General features: G+C 30.7%; 1 protein-coding gene across 1 annotated transcript; it reads right to left on the bottom strand.

Moving 5' to 3' along the window:
• Positions 1 to 8,542: 8,542 nt before the first annotated feature.
• LOC133286041 (uncharacterized) lies at positions 8,543 to 10,694 on the bottom strand. Its single transcript, XM_061483381.1, has 2 exons — positions 10,527 to 10,694; positions 8,543 to 9,076 (listed from the first exon to the last, which is right to left on the bottom strand). The coding sequence occupies exons 1-2, from the start codon at positions 10,692 to 10,694 to the stop codon at positions 8,543 to 8,545; spliced, it is 702 nt and encodes a 233-aa protein (XP_061339365.1).
• Positions 10,695 to 22,960: the final 12,266 nt, after the last annotated feature.

Below are 22,960 nucleotides of genomic sequence, written 5' to 3'. Positions count from 1 at the left end.
TATGATATATAATTTGGGGAAGACATGGTTGAACCCAAATTGATTTTTTCTCTGAATTAAACTAAACAAATATCTTATAAAAAAAAAAACTAAACAAATATAACAAATTATTGGAAATTGGAAGCGCTTCAGCCCAATCAGCATAATATACATTTTTTTTATCTCCATTATCAAATAGCGTAATTAATAAAATATATACTAATTCCAAATATATTACTCAATTTATCATTCAAATGATAACCAAGAGGATTTAATAATGTCAAAATCTTACCAAACAAAGTTTGAAATTCAAACATAAGTCATCAGTTAAAATCCAGTTGAAGCATTAGACCAACATCAAGGGATTTATAAAAATTAATCACAATTAATAAGGTAATTCAAACACATTTTTTAATTTATTCAAATAGAAAATAATTTTTTCATATGCTCAAAGTCATAATATTCATTATCAAATAATGTAATTAATACAATAAATCTTAATGCCAAATATTATATCAGCTTATCATTAAAATGATAACTAATGATTCAGTAATGTTAAAATCTTACCAAATAAAATTTGAAATTACCACTAAACACGTGAATTAATTAGTAGGGAATTTTTTTAGCTTAACTAGTGATTTTGAATTTGAACCCTAATATATATGGTGTGTTAAAAATTTGGTAGAAAAAATCTTATTATCCTTATGATCCTGCTTTACTCAAACCAAATTAATTATATAATCGATAAATCAATAAAAAATTTTCTAAAATAAAATAAAATCTGAAGTTCAACCAAATAAAAATCAGTTGAAGTAATGAACCAACATTAAGGGATTTACATAAATTAATCATAATTATTATTATTCAAATAGCAAACAATTTTTTCACATGTTCAAAGACATAATATTCGTTATCAAAACTAAAAATTGAAGATAATTGTAAAGAGCCAATTCCCCAAAAATTTAAGCTGGTGGATGAGTTTATATTAATGATTTTATATATCTCTAACATGTCCACTCGCAGGAGAGTCCATTGGACTTGAAAGATGGATGATGTATCAGGCTCAATCCACCTATGCTAAGAAATTTCACAAAGAAAATGGGAGGTGACGAGGATCAAACCAAGGACATCGAGACTCTGATATCATGTAAAGAACTAATTCAACCCAAAAATTCAAGCTAGTGAGTGAAGCTTTATTAATAGTTTTATATATCTATAACAATAACAAAGATAATGAAAGTATTAAAATGAGAATATTTTAAATTATTAAACGTCTAAATCAATAATATTTACCAAAAAAAACTAAAAATATCACGCCTGTCATACATATTTATAATCTTGGAAAAAATAATATTTAAAAATATTCATATAATAAATAGATTCATATTTTAAACTCACAATTGCCTTTTTTTTTTTGTACATTTCAAGGTTTTAAAGCTTCTATCAAATGATAGTAGCTTAATTGGTGCCAAGAAACTGAGCAGTGGGGGTGAGAATATATGTTTGATTCTCTCCAATATCATCTTTAGGAGGGATTTAAAATCTTAATTTTAGAATCCGCCTTGATCGGACTAATTACGAAGCAATGAACCAATGGATTATCTTTAACTTGGTTTTATCATGAATTCTCTTTTTCTTTCATCTTTTGTTCTAGTTTCCATAAACATGCTAGGCTAAGTCTTTTTATGTAGTTAGAGCGAGACAGAACCAATGGATTCTTGAATGCTGTTTAATTATAATGTAATTATTATTCGTATTTCAATTATGCAATTAATCTATTTTAAATTCATAGTCTTGTTTATGATCTGATCAATCTTGAATGAGCAGTAGATTTTTGCATGTCAATAGGGATATTGTATGCTTGAATCCGATTGGTTAATTGCTAGAATATGTATGTTCTATGAATAGTCTTATAAATTCTATGACGCATAATTCTTGACCTTAAAGCTTGCTTTAGAAAAAAAAAACCCTAAGGGATTAGAGCCTTGGAATAAAGTAAAGAACTAAAACCATTAATGGATTGGGGATTCAGTTAAATTAAAAATAATTGTCAATAATTAATTGCAAACTTTAATTGCATGAAAGTTAAATTCGTTAAGAAACTATTGGGGAAGTCGAATCCCTAGATACATTCGTCATTAATTAAAGTTAAAATCATTTTCTTCACATTATTAATTCTTGAATTCAATTTTTGAGTTCTTAAATATGAAAAATTAAAAATAATTTCTTTAAAAATTCTGTTTTTACAATTAAATCAATATTCTCAACAAATCTGTTTTAAGATCAATCCAACTTTAATCACATATTCTCTTTTTCTTTCATCTTTTGTTCTAGTTTCCACAATTTTATTTTAGTTTTATTTAGGCAATACTGATTACATCACAATAAGGATATTTTATCACCCAATCCTAACAATTTAGCTCATTCTTGGGTGGAAAGAAACAACAAAGAGATTCCATAGATCTAAGATAAAGAAAACAGAGACGATGCTGTAGCACTGCTCTAGCAGCAACCGTGAGCTCCACCACCATCAACCTTGCCTCAGCCGCCAGAATAATGCAGCAAGTTATTGGGTTCAATGATCTCTCAATTGAACCCTAGCTCCTTCCTTTGATTCGCTGGATATCTCCCTGATGAGTCTCCAATTTATTATGTTTTAAGGTTCAATATGAGCATGAAATTGATTTAAAAGTAATCAAAAGTTATGAGAATTATAATTAAATTGTTATTTTATTCTCAATAATATTCTCATAAAATTTCTTATATTTTGCAGTAAATTTTAGCTCAATAAAGAGATAAATTGGAGAGATCAAGTAGATTGCTTTGGATTTCTGAATCATTTAAGATCTTATCAAATCTTAGTTTGAATATTTTTAAGAAAAGTTTTCCATTAAATTAAAAAAGGGAAGATTTGAAGGACTGGATCAAAGATATGATAAGAGATTCTAGTGAAGATTCCATTGAAGATATTATGGAAAATTAAAAGACATAGTTTCATCCCTATAAAAAGGCATATCTTGGAAACACAAATTCACAATTCGACAGAGGCAACAATATTCAGAGGAGGAGACTCACGCTAGAGATCAGGATTCCGGAGAACTTGAATATTGAAGACCATTGATCTTTCTTCTTCATCTTTTTCTTTTCTTTCCTTGTTATGAATTCTTTTTACTATTTTAATTTGTTAAAGTCAGATATGTGTGGCTAATTTTCTTTTGTAGTTGGGATCACGGACCTAATGTGAATCCTTTATATTTTCTGTATTGTTTTTATAAGTTAATTAGTTTATTTTGTTTTATTCTGCCTGTGTTAATTTTTTCATATCCTGATTAAAACTGATCACTTTAATTATAAGGCTTTGAGGGTTAGGGCTCACAATAGACATATTGAGATTTTAATCTGGACAAGGGTAGACTAACAATTGGTGCATGACCTAGATATAAGCTTACATAGATTGCAGACTTTTAATTCATTTGCTTAATGCTTAATTCAAGAGGGATTACTAAGATATTAAGATTCTAATTGGGTTAAAGGGTTGAAATCACTAAGACATTAGGTTCAACTATTTTATAGGGAAATAATGAATTGTCTGAGCAAACCAATTAGTTAATTATAAAATGCAATATAGGAATATAAGGGAGGCTCGGAGGTGAAGTGCATCCTGACTACAACCTTTTTACAATTTTTAATCAATCTCATATTTTCCGTGACGTTCTTGATCTTTTCTTACATGCCTTTTAATATTATTGTTTTTAAAATTTTGTTTTTAAAATTCCAAATATCAATCACCTTCACAATCAAACCAATTTCTTTTCCAACTTAAGGGAATAGTTAAATTAATACTTGGTGCATTAATCCTCGAGGGAACGATCTTTACTTATCATTTTTATTACTTGAAATGAACGGTATACTTGCCGATTTCGCAACACTCCCAGTCAAACCTTCAAATTCATTCTAAGTGTTTCTCCATTTTCTCTCTCTAAAATATGCTTTCAATTAGGTGTGTAAAATATTTCCAGCCGTATCTCCTGTGTGTAGTTTTCTTCTCTTTATATATTTTTATGTTTTGGGCTTTAATCAACTCTTCATATCCATTGCAAATCTCATTCAAATCTGCCTTGCGATTGATTGGGAATATGACTCTGTTTTGCTGTAATGCTAACAGAGCATGTTGCTGCATATCTTCTCCAAATCTTTCCAAATATATAATTCAGATTTGAGTTGGAATTGTTTGTGCTGATTTGTGAGATATTTGATTAGGATTCTTGAAGATCCTTGAGTGCGTATTCAGATCAAATCTCTGTTTTGCACGTTCAGAAGCTTCCTCCATCAATTTGGGCTTGGATCCATAGCTTGCTGGTGATGATGTCAACCACATGCACTGCTGACCTCATCTACACTGCTACAACATTGTTTTCCGATGCTACAACATTGACCTGCAATAAATAGCAAATGTAATAATTGGTTCCAATACTCAAATTATCTTCAAATATTCACACTTAACATATTTCTCATTCAAATCATGAAAACATAAAATTCATACTTTATTCATATAAAATCAAGAGAATTATGCATATTCTTGGCACCAAAACATCACAATTAAGCCAAAAACAACTCTCTTTTAGAGAGTTATCAATTATGCCAATGCAAAATTAATTAAGAATTAGTTAGTGAAATTAATCCATTATGTGATGACTTACGATATATTTTATTTTTGTGAGTAAGCATTGATTGAGTTAGTCTAAGAGTCAGCAGGAATATTAAAATTACAGTATAAGTAATTGAGAAATAGCATAATTAATTGAATTGCACACTTATAGCCGTGAGGTTTTGAGCCTAAACAAAAAATTCTATTTGGTGTGCACTTCATTATTGAAAATACTTCTGGAACTTGCTTTGTTTCTCCTTAAAATGGTTGTTTACATGCATTTTTGAAACGATTAAGCCATCTTTTTGTTTTAGCTACTTACCAAAAAAGCCAACTATTATGATATCCTTTGTTTAACCATTTGAGTCTGAGCCTTTTCTTTTGTAAATAACTTATTATTTTAATTAGCCACTCTTCATACACATCCACCTTAAATAGGATTGGATTATAGAAAGTTCATGGTAAGGAGTAAGCATGAGTACTGTATCATTAGGTGAGTTGAGCAAAAACAAAGGTTGGAAAATGGTAAAAATAATTATTTTTGATTCTATGCAAATAAAAGTGTTGAAAAATATAGAAAATGAAAAAAAAAAGTATTGAGTGTTGAAAAAGAAAAATACAAAAAAAAATAAAAGTGCTGAAAAATAAAAAGGAGGAAAGCGGGAGAAAAAACATTGTCTTGTTTAAAGTGTTTACACTTTACCATGATATTTGTGTGTTCCAATGCTTTAGTTAGTTTTATCTTATTTATCCTTCCTTTAGCCAAGCCCCATTACAACCCGAATAAACACCTCCTGATCTTTTGTGCATGTTAATTAATTGTGGAGAGTGAGAATATGATCAAGCTTATGTAAGTTTTGATCCAGTGAAGATTTGAGTGAAACACTTAGATAGTTGAGTGATGAGTGACTTGATATCTCCAGAAAGAGGTGTGTTGAAATTCAGTTGCTATGTTTGATTGATAGATCTCATGTAATGATTTTATGACTTGCTTGCTTTCAAGACTGCTTAGTTGGATGTTTGTTCCCAAACTCTGTTATTTTTCATTAAGTCTGATCATTTGTGGATTGATTTACTATTTGAATCTTGCATTGAGCATGATTTTTATGCTTTTGCATGTATCCAATGTTCTTAAATTAATTCATTGTTGAGAACAACAATGAATAAATATGGGGATGATTTGATGAGTGTCATAGACACTATGCTTTTAAGATCAAATTATATTAAATAAAGATAAATATGATAATGAACATAATATAAATTAATAAATGCAAAAGATTATAAAAATGTTATACTTGATATGATTCTGATATCTTTTTCATCTTGTTTTAGGTATAAAATAATAATTACAAATACTAAGGGATAAAGGTAGTTACAAAGTATAAAGGCCAAGAAAAATAAAGAATTAATGAGAATTAAATCTTGCTCGCTGGCTTTCTCGCTTTCTGATTCGCGTTCCCTTGCTCTGCAGCTCGTTAGAGCGAGCATGCAAGCAAGGAGTTAAAATTTGCTCTCTGAGCATCTTGCTTCGGCGAGCGCCTCAGCGAGCCTAGTCCAAATTCAAAGCCCAGTTTTATTTCTTTAAAAGAGACGTAATTAGGGCTTTTGAGAGGGATTCACACGGCCAAAGACCTGGAGAGGAAGCAAAAGAGAGCTTTTGGAAAGGATAAGGAAGAAGAACAACTCAAAGTTTCACCGTGGATCATATTTAACTTGGTTGTATCATGAATTCTCTTTTTCTTTCATCTTTTATTCTAGTTTCCATGAACATGCTAGGCTAAGTCTTTTTATATAGTTAGGGCAAGACAGAACCAATGGGTTCTTGAACGCTGTTTAGTTTTGATGTAATTTTTATTCATATTTCAATTATGCAATTAATCTGTTTTAAATTCGCAGTCTTGTTTATAATCTGATCAATCTTGAATGAGCAGTAGAATTTTTCATGTCAATAGGAGTATTGTATGCTCGAATCCGATTGGTTAATTGCTAGAATTTGTATGTTCTAAGAATAGTCTTATAAATTCTATAACGCGTAATTCTAGACCTTAAAGCTTGCTTTACAAAAAGACCCTAAGAGATTAGAGTCTTGGAATAAAGTAAAGAATTGAAACCACCAAGGGATTGGGGATTCAATTAAATCAGAAAGAATTGTCAATAATTGATTGCAATCTTTAATTGCATGAAAGTTAAATTTGTTAAGAAACTATTGATGAAGTCAAATCCCTAGCTACACTCGTCATTAATTAAAGTTAAAATCGTTTTCTTTGCATTATTAATTCTTGAATTCAGTTCTTGATTTCTCAAATATTAAAAATTAAAAATAATTTCTTAAAAATTCTATTTTTATAATTAAGTCAATATTCTCAACAAATCTGTTTTAAGATCGATCTAACTTTAATCGCATAGATAAGTTACTGCTTGATAATCAGTCATTGTGGGAATGATAACTCCACTATTTTTCGCTATATTACTTGTACGACCGGTGCACTTGCCGAAGTCGCAACAAATAAGAATAATAACTCCAACATGCATAAAACACAAAATTTCCTACATGTTTTTTTGTTTTTTGGGAAATTGTTTTAAGGGTATTCCCCCATCGAAAGCCAAGAACTAATTCCCTTGAGGCAGAGAGATCATGCGATTGTGAGTACAACTTTTACCAACAAAGTCTTTTCTATACACACGGCCACTGATCAAACTCCTGTCGCATGTATAAAAAAGGCTTTGTTGGTAAATGTTGTACCAATGATCGTGTGATCATTTCACCTCGAGGGGATTGATTCTTGACTTTCGGTTAGGGATACTCTTGGAATATTTTTTTTTTTTTTTTAAAAAAAGGATTTTGAAGTTAAGAATAATTGGAGTATAACTTTTTTCCACAATATTTTATTCCGACCAAGTGGTGCTCTTATCCATCTCGTTTCTTTGTGAATCTTCAGAGTCTAACATAATATCCCCCACTATACGAAATTATTATCATCTTTTTTGTTTTTTTCTTTCCGAATGCCATGACCATGAGATTATTTTTTGAAGTAGGATATTCATACTACCAAATTTTTTTACTACCACTCCACTATCACTCTAATCACCATTGGATTCAAAAATTATTTTTCTTTTCTCTCTCTTGATTCAATTTTTCCTCTAATCCAATGGTGATTAGAGTGGTAGTAGAAAAATTTGGTAGTTATTACAAAAAAAAATTGGTAGTATGAATATCCTACCTCTTATTTTGTTGATATATTTATCCTTTTCACACTAAATTGATGTTAGTTGAGATGACTGGATTATTAACTAATGAAGAATGGAGTAGTTGAACCATTCAAGTTAAAAAAAAAAAGAGGCACTAAATATCCTGCTTTCTGCAAAAGCAGAAAGCAAATCAAAATCATGCACAGAATGTTACACATTAATTTATAGGGAATTAATTTTTTTATTTTATATGAAATTTTTTTCTCACGCTACATTCACAATACATAAGTGAGGTCCACAAAAAGATGAGAAGACAAAAAAGTTAAAACGAGACCCATTTATGTATTGTGAGTGTAGCATGAAAAAATTTTCTCATGTAAAATGAGAAAACTATTTTTCTAGTTTATATTCACAACCCACATTATTGAATATGATTCAAAATATGTTCTACAAGCTTCTCAAAGCGGGGAGAACATACATGTTTCTAATCATTGAAAAAAGGAAGAACAAAACCAAATCTTATAACTTAACACATATTATAAATAAGGTTTTATACATATTATGTTGCATGACACTAGTGTCATGCTACTCTCACATGATAAATGAGACTCGTCTTATTTTTTTTTCTTTTTAAGTGGGACCCACGTCAAATGTATTAGAGTAACATGACAATAAAAGTGTCCAACGTAACATATATAAAACCCTTATAAATATATCTATGTTAATTCATACAAAATCCCTATTCTCATTCGCGTCCATCTTTCCCTTTCCACTACTAGTGACCACAAAGTCAAGGTTGTAAAGCACTGGAACCATAGCGAGAGAGCACAGGAACACCAATACCGGGCCAAAGATCCAGAGCAACAGAGGAAGTGCTGCATAGAAGAGTCTATTTCCGACGGTGTTCAAAATGAAGCCTTTCTGTAAGATCTCATTCACATATTCTGGGGTCACCAAGGACATTGAGTCCTGCGGGGTGTTGATTAGGATGTTAACTTGATTTATGAACCTTATGGAAAGAGAGTGGCAGAAGAATGAGAAGAGGAACATAGTGAGCAGAGTGACATATTTGAGAGCAACCATGAACTCCCCATGTGCCCCATAGACTGTGTCATCGAGTGGCTTCTTCCCACTGTAAGTGCTGCTTATGACTGCTGCTAGGCCTGTGCACAGGAGAACAGAGGTTGTGGCCATTAGGCTCGAACCCATGATTGCGTTCCGCAGTGACTGAACAGCCAGGATGTTTTTTTTCTCATTGTCCTGCCAAATTCAACACTCTTGCGTTGTTAGATTATTTGAGTTGAGATATATAGTCCTACATTCGTTGTATTTATAATTAATGTGGAGTTTATAAGGCCTTGGGCACTCCCAACCTTTGAGCTAGCTTTTGGGTGGTGTATCTCAAGGTTTTTTACATGGTATGAGAGCATCGCCGCCCCTTGCTTTCTCTTGTGGTGTTTCTTAACACAGACAAGTTGGGCCTGTTGCATTGTCCACTCTTCAAGTCCAATGGACTCTCGTGTGAGGAGGCGTGTTGAGATATATAGTTGCACATTAGTTATATATGCAACTAATATAGAGTTTGTAAGATCTTAGACACTCCCACCATTTGAACTAGCTTTTGGAGTGGTGTATCTCAAGTTTCTTTACAATTTACTGTTTGCTTTTTCCAATGAAAATTACTACTTTAGGTCACAATTAATTCCAAGGAAACATTTTGTTATCATTATAACTTTTTTTTTTTTGTAACAAGTTATCATGATACTTTAATTTTAGGTGAAATAGCACAAATTAATGAAAAGTACAGTGGTAGCCACTTCTTCATCGCCTACAAGGTCATAGCCTATTTGCAGATGTGATTGATTGAAAGACACTGCGAAATTCTTGTTGAGGATATGACAGATTATGTTTTAGTTTTAGGTACATGAGATACGTACGACAGCTTTGTAAAAAGTCAAGACTCAAGAGTGCTACAAATTAAGTTCACAAGTCTTTTTTTCCCCCCTCGTTTTCTTGTTTGCTAGTTTGGTATATACTAAGGAGAAAAACCCATTAGTAATTGATCACGCATTAAAACATGAATAAATTAAGGATTCCTGCGATTTAATTTGGACAACATTTGAAGGAATTGTTCACAAGCAGATGCAGCACAATGCTTAGATTTTTCTATTTTAATGTTTTATCATTAATATGTGGATTTGCATACACATTATCTAAGTCTAGCTAGAATATGTTGGGTAGGATATTCGCCTAATTATATCCTAAATAAAGAACATTCATCTTGCTTTGTTTGTGACTAGTAATGAAAATGGCATTTTATCTGGTAGGAACAAGAATAAATTGCGAAAACCCAAGTGGAAAAGGAATATATAATTAACACGCAAAATGCTGTTGAGAAAACAAAAAATCACTTTGACTTTTAATTACTCCTTTATTCCATTCTCTCTCCTTAGAAATATCATATGGTAAAAATTAATTCCAACAACAGGTTGCTGATGAGCCCAACTATTAATGTTCCGTAAGTACTAAAAAGGGAAGACCGGGTATATATAATTAGCTAGTGCTACGCATATAAACTTTTCGCTGACACTATTAATTAGTATTAAGTTGAAGCTTTTAAGATAACTGGTCGATTAATAACTAGAATTATGCATGGAAAATGAACGTTCAATATTACATTTCAAAGGTATAACTAAAGAAAGATAGGTACCTTCATCATGGCAGCAACCCAATTCCGTCTACCACTGGCATTGATGCCAATGATAGTTGTGTGTGGATGAGTTCGAACAGCGTACCACAGCCAGAAATGATAACCAATGCTTATCAGAAATGCTAATGGCACCAATATCACATCCAAATAACACTTCTTCCATTCCATCTCTGCGTGAGCACTAGCTAGCTATCGTTTTCTTAAGGTATAATATTAAGCTCGAACTTTCAATTGTGCCTCGAAAGTAAGCAAGCTCTCTTGAAATTTGATATCCTCTCTTCTCCATGGCAATGCCAACCATGGGTTATATACACATGAACATTTTGTTATATCATTAATATCCTCTTTCACAAGCTCTCTTGATTCCGTAGTTTGACCAACAAGAGTCATTATTTGAATACGAAATATGAGTCATACTTAACAAATCTTGATTGTTGATCCCACTTATATCTAAAAGTTTTTATTTTTTTGTTATGTAAATTTTTGGATATAAGTGAATTAATGACAAAAAATTGAATGTAAAATTTATTATTCATTCTCCGGTGTAAAAAAAAATACTTTTTATAAAAGAGGCAAAATTACATATAATTTAAATTTTTTTACTTGCCACATAAAATATATATTGAAACTAAAATTGGGGGAGTGAGAAAGCAGAAGTGAGGGAGATCATTTTTCATACAACCATAGTAGGTGTGTTTGTCATTTAACAAGTGACACTTGGATAAAAAAATATTTTTCGCTCCTCTGCGTACAAATATCACAGTTATTCTTCTATTTTTATTGGCTAGTCGTACCAAGTGACTGGTGCAACCGTAGCACAATAAATATTTCCAAAGTGAGGGCCCTCCCTATCCCCCTCTCGGTTCATCCCTGCTCGTATGATTGTTTCTATTTTCGTTATTTCTCATTTGTCTCGTCTTTGTTTGGCACAACCTTTATCTTTAATTCAGTGACGAAGCTAGCAAAACATCTTAGCTAGTGCCAAAAAATTCAGCCGATACCAAAATAGTTATGGTTATATAGCTATGTCCAAAACGTGATTAATTTTCAAAAAATAAGAAACATGATTTTCTACGTTTATTTAATTATGCTTGAAACGTAGCTAAATTAATTAATATCAAAATAATTATAAACACAACATGACTCCGTCACTAAATTCTTATTAAAATTTACATGAAAGTTTTGTAAAGAATGATAACAAGCGCAATTTAAATAATCCACTTAAAAATTCAATTGCCTACTCAATGGGGTAAGCATGCCAACCGTCCCGTACAAAAAAAATTACACAATTCCAACCCTTATGATTTGTTGATATGTACGAATTAAATGTGTCAAATGCTTCCATGCATGCTCCCACCATCCAAAAGCGCCAAATGCAGGCTGATGATAATTAAAAAAGGGAAAAAACAAATGCCATGCAATAGGAAAGTGATTTAGTTTCCTGCAGACATTTCAAAATTTGTGTTTTAATATTTATTTTTTTAAATTATGGTGGCCCTCGTTAGTTTTTGTGTGTGTAGCATGACGAGATTAATGTCCTGTAAGATGACAATTGTACTTTGACCCATTAAAAAATTCATGAGATATCATATAAAATTTTATATTTGTTATGTTATATAATCTAATTTTATTTTTCTACACATACATCAAAAAAGTGGAGTGCATATATTTTTCTCTTTCTTTTATCATTTCACTTTTTCTCTTCTTTTTGTTGTGTGTATAAAAAAATGAAGTTAAATTATGTAACGTACTAAACATAAAACCGTATGATATATCTTATATTCAACAAAAATAAAAGTGCATCTGATGAGTAATGCGCGCGTGAGACTTGGACCTATCGCTGGTTGTCTCTTAATAAATACCAAAGTACAGTAACAAGGCATGTTGCTCCTTGCTATCAAATAATGAAACAGATTTCAGTCATAGTAAATTAATGAATTTTAAAGGTTACCGCAGTATTTATATTTGCCTAATAAAAAAATAAATATAACATTTGTATTGATATAATTTTTAAGGAAAGAGGAAATTTTTTTATGTCTATGCATTTTCGAAAATATATAATTTATATTTATTTTGAATGAAAATCATACACATTATTTAATATAAAGATAATATTAAAGATGTTCTCCAGGAGTACTTACAGAAAATCAAGTATAGTTTTCTTATTCCAGTGATATTTTGGAGTTTTAAGTAATATCTTTTCAAATTATATTCACTATCTTTTCAAACCAAGTATCCTTGCAACATCCTAATATTTAATTAGTTTTGTTGGAAATAATTATTCAGCCCCATGCATTTCTATAGAAACTCATTCAAGTCTGCATGCAAGCACCATTGGTTTCTCCTTCAAATAGTTATTACCTATTTTAATCCGAAATATTCTAGGACAAAGTTTTGCATTACATTATTAATATTTTTGCTTAAATTTTTCGGAATTTTTTTTATTAAAGGGGATTCGTAAATTAGAATATATTTATGATTTTATTTAATTTAAAATGTATCATAATTATAATTTATTAACATTTATAAAATGAGTATCTATACCCTTACTTATTCATGTTAAACAAAAATCTACTTTAAAAAATTATTTTACATTTTTTCTTGGGTAGCAAATAATGTCGCCGAATATTTAGGAGCGTTTGATTCAAGTGATAGAGGTTCTAATTTTTATTTTATTTTAACATGAGGTTCTCATTTTTTAAGCACATACATCTCTATTTTTTGAGTTTTTCTTAAGTATTCTCCGGCCGTCAATCGAAAAAAATTAAAATTTTTAAGGTGTAAAGATCACCAAAGTGAATTTTGTCTCTACCAACAACGCATTTTCTATAGACATGACCAAAAATTGAACCTCTATTAACATAGTTAACGAATCTAGCCATCTACCAATTGTGTTGTACCTCTATTCAAGATCCATGCACATAAAAAAATATCGTTTAGAAGAAATATTTATTTCCACCTATTATATTTTCATTATTGGTTGGTGTTGCGATTACGACAAGTATACTGATCGTCTCAAGTAATAAAGTAGTGAATAAGATATTGTTTCCACGAGGATTAATGACACCAAGTACTATTCCCACTATTCCTTCTAATTTGAACAAATCAATTTGATTGTTGAGAATAATTTTTGAATTAAAATAAAATGAAAAGTAATTGTAAAAACTATCAAGAACATGCAAGAACAATTAAAGAATTATAATAAAGAACTGTAGCCAAGATACACTTCACCTTTGATCCCCCTTATTAATTTAAATTAATTCTTATAATCAATTATTTCAATTGTTCAGACAATTCATCCTCTTTAAATTAATTGATTAAACCCTAATGTCTTAATATATTTAACCCTTTAACCCAATTAGAATTCTAATGTCTTAGTAATCCCTCCTGAATTAAGCATTAAGTCCAATGAATTAAGAAGTCTGCAATTCATACAAGATTATGTCTAGATCATGTACAAATTGTTATTTTACCCCAGTTTGAATTAAAACCCTAATATGTCTATTGCGAGCTCTAACCCTCAAAGCTCTAAAAAAATTAATTGTTTAGGCTCAAACCTCACAGGCTATGTTTTCAAGTTAGAATCTAATCCTAATTTCCACATCAAAACATTATCTAAAAATTCTCAAAAACAAAATCACACAAACGAGTAGTCATATTCTCTAGATAATATTCAATGCAATGTCATGACAAAAAAAAAATCATTATGAATTCTCACAGTGTCACTTGTGCCTCTTAGAGTTTATTCAGATTTATTAATTAATTCAGCTCATGCTATCTTGGAAAAATATTCAGAGACTAGTAGAATAAGAAAAGAAAGCTAAAAACAAACTAAAAATCAAAACAATCAAAAGGTCAAAATAATAAAAATAAAGAAAATAAAAAGGATTGAGATATCTCCCCTGAATTTGAAAATTCTTTTAGGTGTCCCTCTCTTGGTGTCAGTTCCTTAGCCAAAATATGCTATGCACCCTACAAAAAAAGAAAATTAGAATCTAACTTGAATACCCCTATTAGGATAAACAAAACACTCATCACTCAAGTGTTTGGGTATAATTGCTCAATCCATCAGTGTAATAGCACTACCATAGACTTGATCTTATTCTCAAGTTCCTAAAGATGAGGAACATAGATAACATGTAGAAATTGATCAAAAGGTATTTTCAGGGTTGTAACATGACCTGATTTAGAGGTAGGAAGATTTGAAAAGTAGTTAACTTTATTGTGTGAGATTGAAATATATTTAATTTGATTCAGGGCTCAGTTAACTCTCATACAATGATTACTACTTCTTCTTTTCAATGCATGATTATTCCTTTTTCACCACTTCTTTCTTTCTTATTGCTAATAATTTATAGCATAAATTTTCTTTCACAATTTCTTTCTTTTCCTTTGCACATCCTCTTTTCAGACGGATTTCTTTTTCCTCTGAGGTACTATTTTTCTTTTTATCACTTAACTTTTAATAGATAACTTTATCTTGAATTTTCCTTGATAAGTATTTCAATCTCATTCAAGGATGAGTCAATAGGAATATCAGCTAAGTAATTTATGGAAAATTGAACAAAACCAGTCTAAGGCTCAAAAGGCTAGCAATGAATTTTTTTTTTTTCAGGTGGGCTATTTGGCCAAGTGGTTAACAAGAATAAAAATGCCTTTATCATTTCAATTCATGCATACATCACAGAGAAACAAATCAAGTTCTAGAGTACCACTATAGTGAGGCCTCTCAAAAAAAATTAACTATTTAGGCTCAAACCTCACAGGCTATGGTTTCAAGCTAGAATCTAATCCTAATTTCCACATCAAAACATTAGCTAAAAATTCTCAAAAACAAAATCACACAAATGAGCAGTCATATTCTCTAGATAATATTCAATGCATTGTCATGAAAAAAAATCATTATGAATTTTCACAGTGTCACTTGTGCCTCCTAGAGTTTATTCAGATTTATTAACCAATTCAGTTCATGCTATCTTGGAAAAATATTCACAGACCAGGAGAATAAGAAAAGAAAACTAAAAACAAACTAAAAAATCAAAAGGTAAAAATAATAAAAATAAATAAAATAAAAAGGATTGAGATATCTCTCATGAATTTGAAAATTCTGTTAGGTGTCCCTCTCTTGGTGTCAGTTCCTTAGTCAAAATATGCTATGCGCCCTACAATTCCCAGATTTAGAACATTATTGTCCTCGGCAATAACTAAACTAGACATGGGATGAATATATTCTGCACATTAGGAACATATACACTAGATGAAAACACAATAACATGAAAATACCAACATGAGATAATAGAATGAGTATGTATCTCAATACAACACTAAAAGAAAAAGAAATAAAATAAAAAAAATAAAAAAAAATAAATAATACAAAATAGAAAAATTGATTGAGTTGCCTCCCAATTAGCGCTTGTTTAACGTCACGAGCCTGACATTGACAGATGACCAAGGTGGCTTATAGCAAAGAACCAAAGCTGGCTTTTTTCCCTTGGTCATAGTCATCTTTTTGAATTTCTTTATCTTAACCCTGGGTTTGCTTTTCATTCTTAATAGATGAATATTCTTGAGCAATGTTCTTCCATCTCCCTTATCTTCAACAAATTGTGTTTGTACATCTGACGGAAAGATTGTAAGTGATGAAGAATTAATTATAAAATCAAGAATACTTACCTGGTCTCCATCCACTTTGTGAATTGCCTGATCTTTTAGCTCATCTACCACTACATCTGTGGTGGCCATGAATGGTTCTTCAAGAAGGTGTGCAAGAACAGGGTCTACCTCCATATAAATGACTGCAAATTTTTTCTGTACCCAAAGTTGCTTGCCTTCACTAATACATTTTCAGCAATATTAACCAACACTTGAATAAAGCGATTGGGAAATTGTAGAGTCATCTTCGCAGATCTTATATGCCTTATTCCCATTTTTTCTAATAAGGTCATTGGCACTTGATTCACATTAATCTCAACATCACATAAGGCTTGCTCAACATGTATGTCTACCATGGGGCCATGGGTGTTAGTACTTCTTTCGTTGCATGGCTCAATTGAATTCACAGGATTAACTTACTCGTATTCTTCCTCATTTGAAGATCTTGTCTCTAACTCCTCATAGTCTGCATCTTCTTCGGTTTTATACTCCTCTAATTCAAGTGTTTCATCATAAAGATGTATGAGGGTAATCGCCATTGGAGAGGGGGTCTCTTCTTTATATGTTTCATCTTATTGCTCTTCTTTTACATCAAAATATCCTTCGACTTTGGATTCTTCTTCTGTAGCAGATTCCTCCTCGGTTTCGAATTCTTTAGTAGCTATTGTCATATCCTGATCCTTCAAGTATGAATTTTCCTCATCATCGGGGTCTCTTCTTTATATGTTTCATCTTATTGCTCTTCTTTTACATCAAAATATCCTTCGACTTTGGATTCTTCTTCTGTAGCAGATTCCTCCTCGATTTCGAATTCTTTAGTAGCTATTGTCACATCCTGATCCTTCAAGTATGAATTTTCCTCATCATCTTCAGTGAGTTACTTGAGAAGGGGTGCAACATTTCTACATAATTCTCTTGAGCTAGAATGGATGGCTTCTCCTCAGTTTCTTGTTCAACTATTGGTTGGGCCTAGAGTGCCTGGTATTCTTCGTAAACCACTATCTCGATCAGCGCAAGAACTTCTTCAGGTTTCCTAGTGTAAGTGATATTCTAGCTGCTAGATCTAATTTTATTCTTGAAAGTGGGCACATACCGCTTATAAAATGGAACAAATTCCCAATCTTCAACTGGGCATTTTCTGCATAATCTCTTAAGTCTACCCCAAGCTTGATATAAATGTTCTCTTTCCTTTTGTGCGAAGGAGTCGATCTCCTTTTTAGTCTTTGTGGCTTTGGATGGTGGAAAATATTTGCTCAGAAATCTGAATTCTATGTCCTCCCATGTGGTGATGCTTCGTTGAGGTTGAGACTTCAACCACGTCTCAGCTCTACCTTTCAGAAAGAAGAAAAACAAATGGACCTTAATGGAGTCTTCAGTGACTCCGTCTATCCTTATGCCATTGCAGAAATTCAGAAATTTATCTATTAGATCGTGAGGATCCTCTGCATATTCTCCCCCAAAAAGTTTTGCATTTTCAATGTAGAGCAATTCTTCCTCTAAATCTAATGCAATTTCAAATTGTTCAACCAAGCTGTTAATAGTATATTATAGAGAACAATTTTTTTTTTATATAAAAAACAAAAAAAAAACCAAAATAAAAAATGAGATGAAAAATAAAAAATTTAAATTAAAAAAAGTCTAATGTTAAAGATCGAAAGTTACGGATAATATTGGCGTAAATTAATCTCCGGCAACGGCGCCAAAAATTTGTTGCGATTACGGCAAATATACCGATCTTTCAAGTAATAAAGTAGTGAACAAGATATTGTTCTCACGAAGATTAATGACACCAAGTACTATTTTCACTATTCCCTCTAATTTGAACAAATCAATTTGGTTGTTGAGAATAATTTTTGAATTAAAATAAAACGAAAGTAATTGTAAAAACTATCAAGAACATTAAAGAACAATTAAAGAATTATAATAAAGAACTGTAGTCAGGGCACACTTCACCTTTGATCCCCCTTATTAATCTGAATTAATTCTTATAATCAATTATTTCAATTGTTCAGACAATTCATCCTCTTTAAATTAATTGTTTAAACCCTAATATTTTAGTGTATTTAATCATTTAACCCAATCAGAATTCTACTGTCTTAGTAATCCCTCTTGAATTAAACATCAATTTCAATGAATTAAGAAGTTTGCAATTCATACAAGCTTATGTCTAGATCATGCACAAATTTTTATTTTACCCCAGTCTGAATTAAAACTTTAATATGTCTATTGGTAGCTCTAACCTTCAAAGCCCTATAAGAGTGATCAATTTTAATAAGGATATAGAAATTTCATTAAAGGTAAAATAAAACTAATTGAAATAAAAGAATTATAAAACAATTTAAATATCAAAAGGGTTCACATCAGATCCATGACCCTAACTACAAAAGAAAACTAGCCAGACATAGCTGACTTAAACAAAACAAAGAAATAAAAAGAAGAAGTCATGAAAAAGAAGAAGAATAATCAATGTTGCTTAATCTCCTTCAAGCTCACCTCTCTCTCTGAATTCTCCAACTCTGGTATCCGGTAATCTCTTTCTTCCTCTGAATTTGCTTCCTTCTTTGTGTTTCCAATAGTTGCCTTTTTATAGTGATGAAACCATATTTTTTGATTTTTCATAATATCTTCAATGGAATCTTCACTAGAATCTCTAATCATATCTTTAATCAATTCTTTCCTTTTATATTTAAAGGAAAACTTCCCTTAAAAATTATTCAAAAGAAGATTCAATAAGATCTCTAATGAATTATATGATTCAGAAATCTAAAGCAAATTCACTTGAGCTCTCCAATTTATCTCTTTATTGAGCTGACAATTACTACAAAATATTAGAATTTTTATGAGAATATTAGTGAGAATAAAATTATAATTTAATTATATTCTCATAACTTTTAGTTACTTTTAAATTAATTTCATGCTCATATTAATTGGGTTCAAATATGAATTAGTCGACATAGTTGACTTTTAGATATGTTATGATTTATTTAAAAACAAAATAAAATGAGGAATAAAAATAAAAATATATCGCAAAAAATCTTTCATCTCAATTTTTTTTTAAATTTTCTATTGATTATCAGTGACTCGGACTCGAGATTGCTTAAATGAAAATAATTTCTTAGGAGTTGATTCACATATGCGTTGGTTCCAATTTTTTTTTCTAAATCATATTTTTTTTGAAATATTACAATCGATTTATCGCTTCGCGACTAGTCTGATTCGGTATGAGTTTCAGCATTAAGGTTTTAAATCTCTTCCAAATATAGTATTGATGAGAATCAAACACTTACTCTCACTCACACATACTCAGTTATCTAACGCCAACTGAACTACGATACTTTAGTCTGACCTACATTTATATACACCATTAGATTACGTACTTCTATAAGGTAATATTTAAATGCTAATTTCCTTTGTTAGCCCCGAGGAAACAGTATAAAACCTTTATAAATTGAACAAGAACCTTGAACTTTCAATATTTTTGGTTCTAGCTGCACTGATTTGATTCTTTTACTCTTTCTTTCTTTATATATATATATATATATAAAGGATCCGTTTAATTTTTTTCCACAAATTACACTAAGTATGACCGATCATACGCTCTTGATTGAAGTATGACCGGTCATACTTAGTGTAGTTTTTAAGAGTTTGTAAATAAAAAATTTGTAAACATAACTTTTCCGACCGATCATACGCTCTTGATTGAAGTATGACAGATCATACTTAATGTAGTTTTTAAGAGTTTGTAAACAAAAAGTTTATAAACATAACTTTTCCCATATATATATGGAAAAAGTATTTCTCCAGTCACCGGAGATAAAACTATCTCCTGTGAGCTCAAAACGATGTTGTTTTAGGTTATAAGATTAAAAAATTATAATGATAAAGACTAATATAACCTTCCAATATATTATAATTACAAAAATACCTTGATTTCTGTCCCAAAACGACGTCGTTTTGGGCTCACTGGAGATAACTTTATCTCCGGTGATTGGAGAAATCTTTTACCATATATATATATATATGGGTTTCATGAGTATTAAGTCACTAGATATAAGCTTTTGTCCGATTACTAAATCATAACCGTACCAAAATACAAGAATGATAATGAAGAAAGAGAAAGAAAAAGAAAAAAGAATCATAGTGAATCAATTAATATAAAAAAGTAAATAAATAAAATGATATAATTTAATCATGACTTCACCATTTAGTGACATAATAAATAGGGTTTAGTGTTTGTCATTTTAAATGATATAAGTTATGTCATTTTAGGAGAGAGACAGACACAGGAAAATGGAAATCATGAGAGAGAGAAAGTGTGTGATTTTTTGTAATTTAAAATTTAAATAATTTTTATGTGTCTGTCTCTCTCTTAAAAGGACAGAGTGTTATGTCATTTAAAGTGACACACTTTTTCCTAATTAATAATAATCCATATATATATATATATATATATATATATATATATATATATATATATATATATAGAGAGAGAGAGAGAGAGAGAGAGTCAGGATCATTTTACACCAATGTAAGTTACACTCTCAATCTTGTCCATTGATTTCTCTTATATCTAAGGTCTCAAATTTTTTAGTAATGTGAGTCATTCGATACAAGTGGATCAATGATCAAGATTGAGTGTAAGACTTCTAACTCTTACACTAGTGTAAAAATATCTTACCTCATATATATATATATGAAAAATATATATTTCTACAACCATTTTAGATAAGGTTATCTACCGTCGCCCCAAAAACTATGTCGTTTTGATTAATGAAGGGTATTTCTGTAATTTTAGGTGAATTAATGAAGGGTGTTTCAGTAAAATGCATATGATAAAAAAATAAACAAAATTACATAAACACCCTTCATTAATTAAAATGACGTAGTTTTTGAGTAGCTGTAGATAACTTTATCTAAAGTGGCTGTAGATAACTATATATACCGGGAAGGATCCGTTTACAAATTTTTTTACAAATTATAGTAAGTATAATCGGTCATACTCTCTTGATTGAAGTATGACCGGTCATACATAGTTTTTAAGAGTTTGTAAATAAAAGTTTATAAATATAACCTTCCCTTATATATATATATATATATATATATATATATATATATATATATATATCTGCAGTTACTGCAGATAAGTTATCTACAGTTAGCCCAATACGACGTCATTTTGGGTCAGAAATCATGGTGTTTTTGTAATTTTAATTTATTTCAGGGTTATTCTAGTCTTTATAATTATAATTTTTTAATCTTTCAATCCCAAAACGACGTCGTTTAGGGAGTAAATGCAGATAACTTATCTGCAGTAACTGCAAAAATATTTTTCTGATATATATATATATATAGAGAGGTAGGATCCTTTAACACCGGTGTCAAATTTGAAATTTGACACCTCATCTAAGAGCCGTTAGATAAAAAAAGATCAACGACTCTGATTTGTAAGCATGTGACACCATTAATCTTTTTTGATCTAGCGGCTCTTAGATGAGTTGTCTAACTTCAAATTTGACACCGGAGTCAAAGGATCCTACCTCATATATATATATATATATATATATATGTAAGGTTTACATTTTCTGTACGTGCAACAATCAAATATTTGCCATATATATACTCGAAAGCATTAAATGCAGGGAATCATATTCATACAAAGGATGAAAGCATGGAATCATAACCATACTCCTGTCGTTGCTGTACGTAAAGCGGCTGCAAAAATGATTTTACCTATATATATATATATATATATATATGGGATAGGTTATTTTACCTACTCCTATTTTGCCTACCCCTTTCAATATCGTTAGATTACAATCCCATCCGACGGTAGACATTTGCGAAATAAAATAAACTCTTCTTTCTCCTCACCTCTCGCACCCTTTCTCTCTCTTTCCCTTTCTCTCTTCCTTGCGATGAAGATCGAAAATTCCGGTAACGCAAAATCAATTCCTCCAAAAGGAAAAACACATATTCAATAAAAAAAGAAAGAACAAAAAACAGAACACGATCGACGACCATCAAACGTTCTTATTCCTTAGGGTTCATAGAAAGCCGTCGCTTTCGATAAAATGATGGAGTGCTAGGGTGCTTATGCTTATACCTTTATAGAATTTCGAAATAACATAATTCATGCGGATTCAGTAATTCATGTCTCTGCCAAACAATTTGAATAATGGTATGATAAGCAAACAAACAATTCAATCTAAAACTATTCTATATACCTTTAAAACTCAATAGTTTGTTTCGCTTCCGGTAAGATTCTGAACGTGGTATTTTTTTTAATGTATATAGAATTGTTTGCAGTTTGAATTGTTTGTTTGCTTATCATACCATATTTTTTTTCTTCAATTTTTTATTAATAAATCATGCGGTTGTGAGTGCTTCTGGGTTTTGTATTGTGGTATTTGGTATTGGAATTTCATGTTTAATTATTTTTTTGTGCAAATTTTTCTCTTTTTTTTTGTTTGGATTGTGGTTTTGCTTTGAATTTTTGTAAAAAATTTGCTTGAATTTCTTTACAGGAAAACGTATTACTGAATTCGATCATGAACCAAAAACATATCAGAAATATAGGAGGCCAGGATTATATTAAATTACTCAATTGATTTTTGCCTTACCGGAATTTTCAATCTTCGTCTCCAGGAAGAGAGAAAGGGTGCGGCAGGAGGTGGGGAGAAAGAATGAGAAAGAAGGATTTATTTTATTTCGCAAATGTCTACCGTCGGAGGGGATTATAATCTAACGATATTGAAAGGGGTAGGCAAGGGTAGATAAAATAA

This window comes from Gastrolobium bilobum, unplaced genomic scaffold (assembly GCF_033153095.1).
Source record: "Gastrolobium bilobum isolate Gb01-03AN ecotype WA unplaced genomic scaffold, APGP_CSIRO_Gbil_v1 utg1863, whole genome shotgun sequence".
Classification (NCBI taxonomy): domain Eukaryota; kingdom Viridiplantae; phylum Streptophyta; class Magnoliopsida; order Fabales; family Fabaceae; genus Gastrolobium; species Gastrolobium bilobum.
Note: the sequence above shows the minus strand (reverse complement) of the source record. Positions and strands in the feature narration are given on the sequence as shown.

What these genes read in the sequence shown, in the direction of transcription:
- LOC133286041 (XM_061483381.1), bottom strand. Translation starts at nt 10,694, where the DNA reads ATGGAATGGAAGAAGTGTTATTTGGATGTGATATTGGTGCCATTAGCA. An exon ending in GGGTTGCTGCCATGATGAAG is followed by an intron (nt 9,077 to 10,526) that starts GTACCTATCTTT and finishes TGAATTTGGCAG; the next exon opens with GACAATGAGAAAAAAAACAT.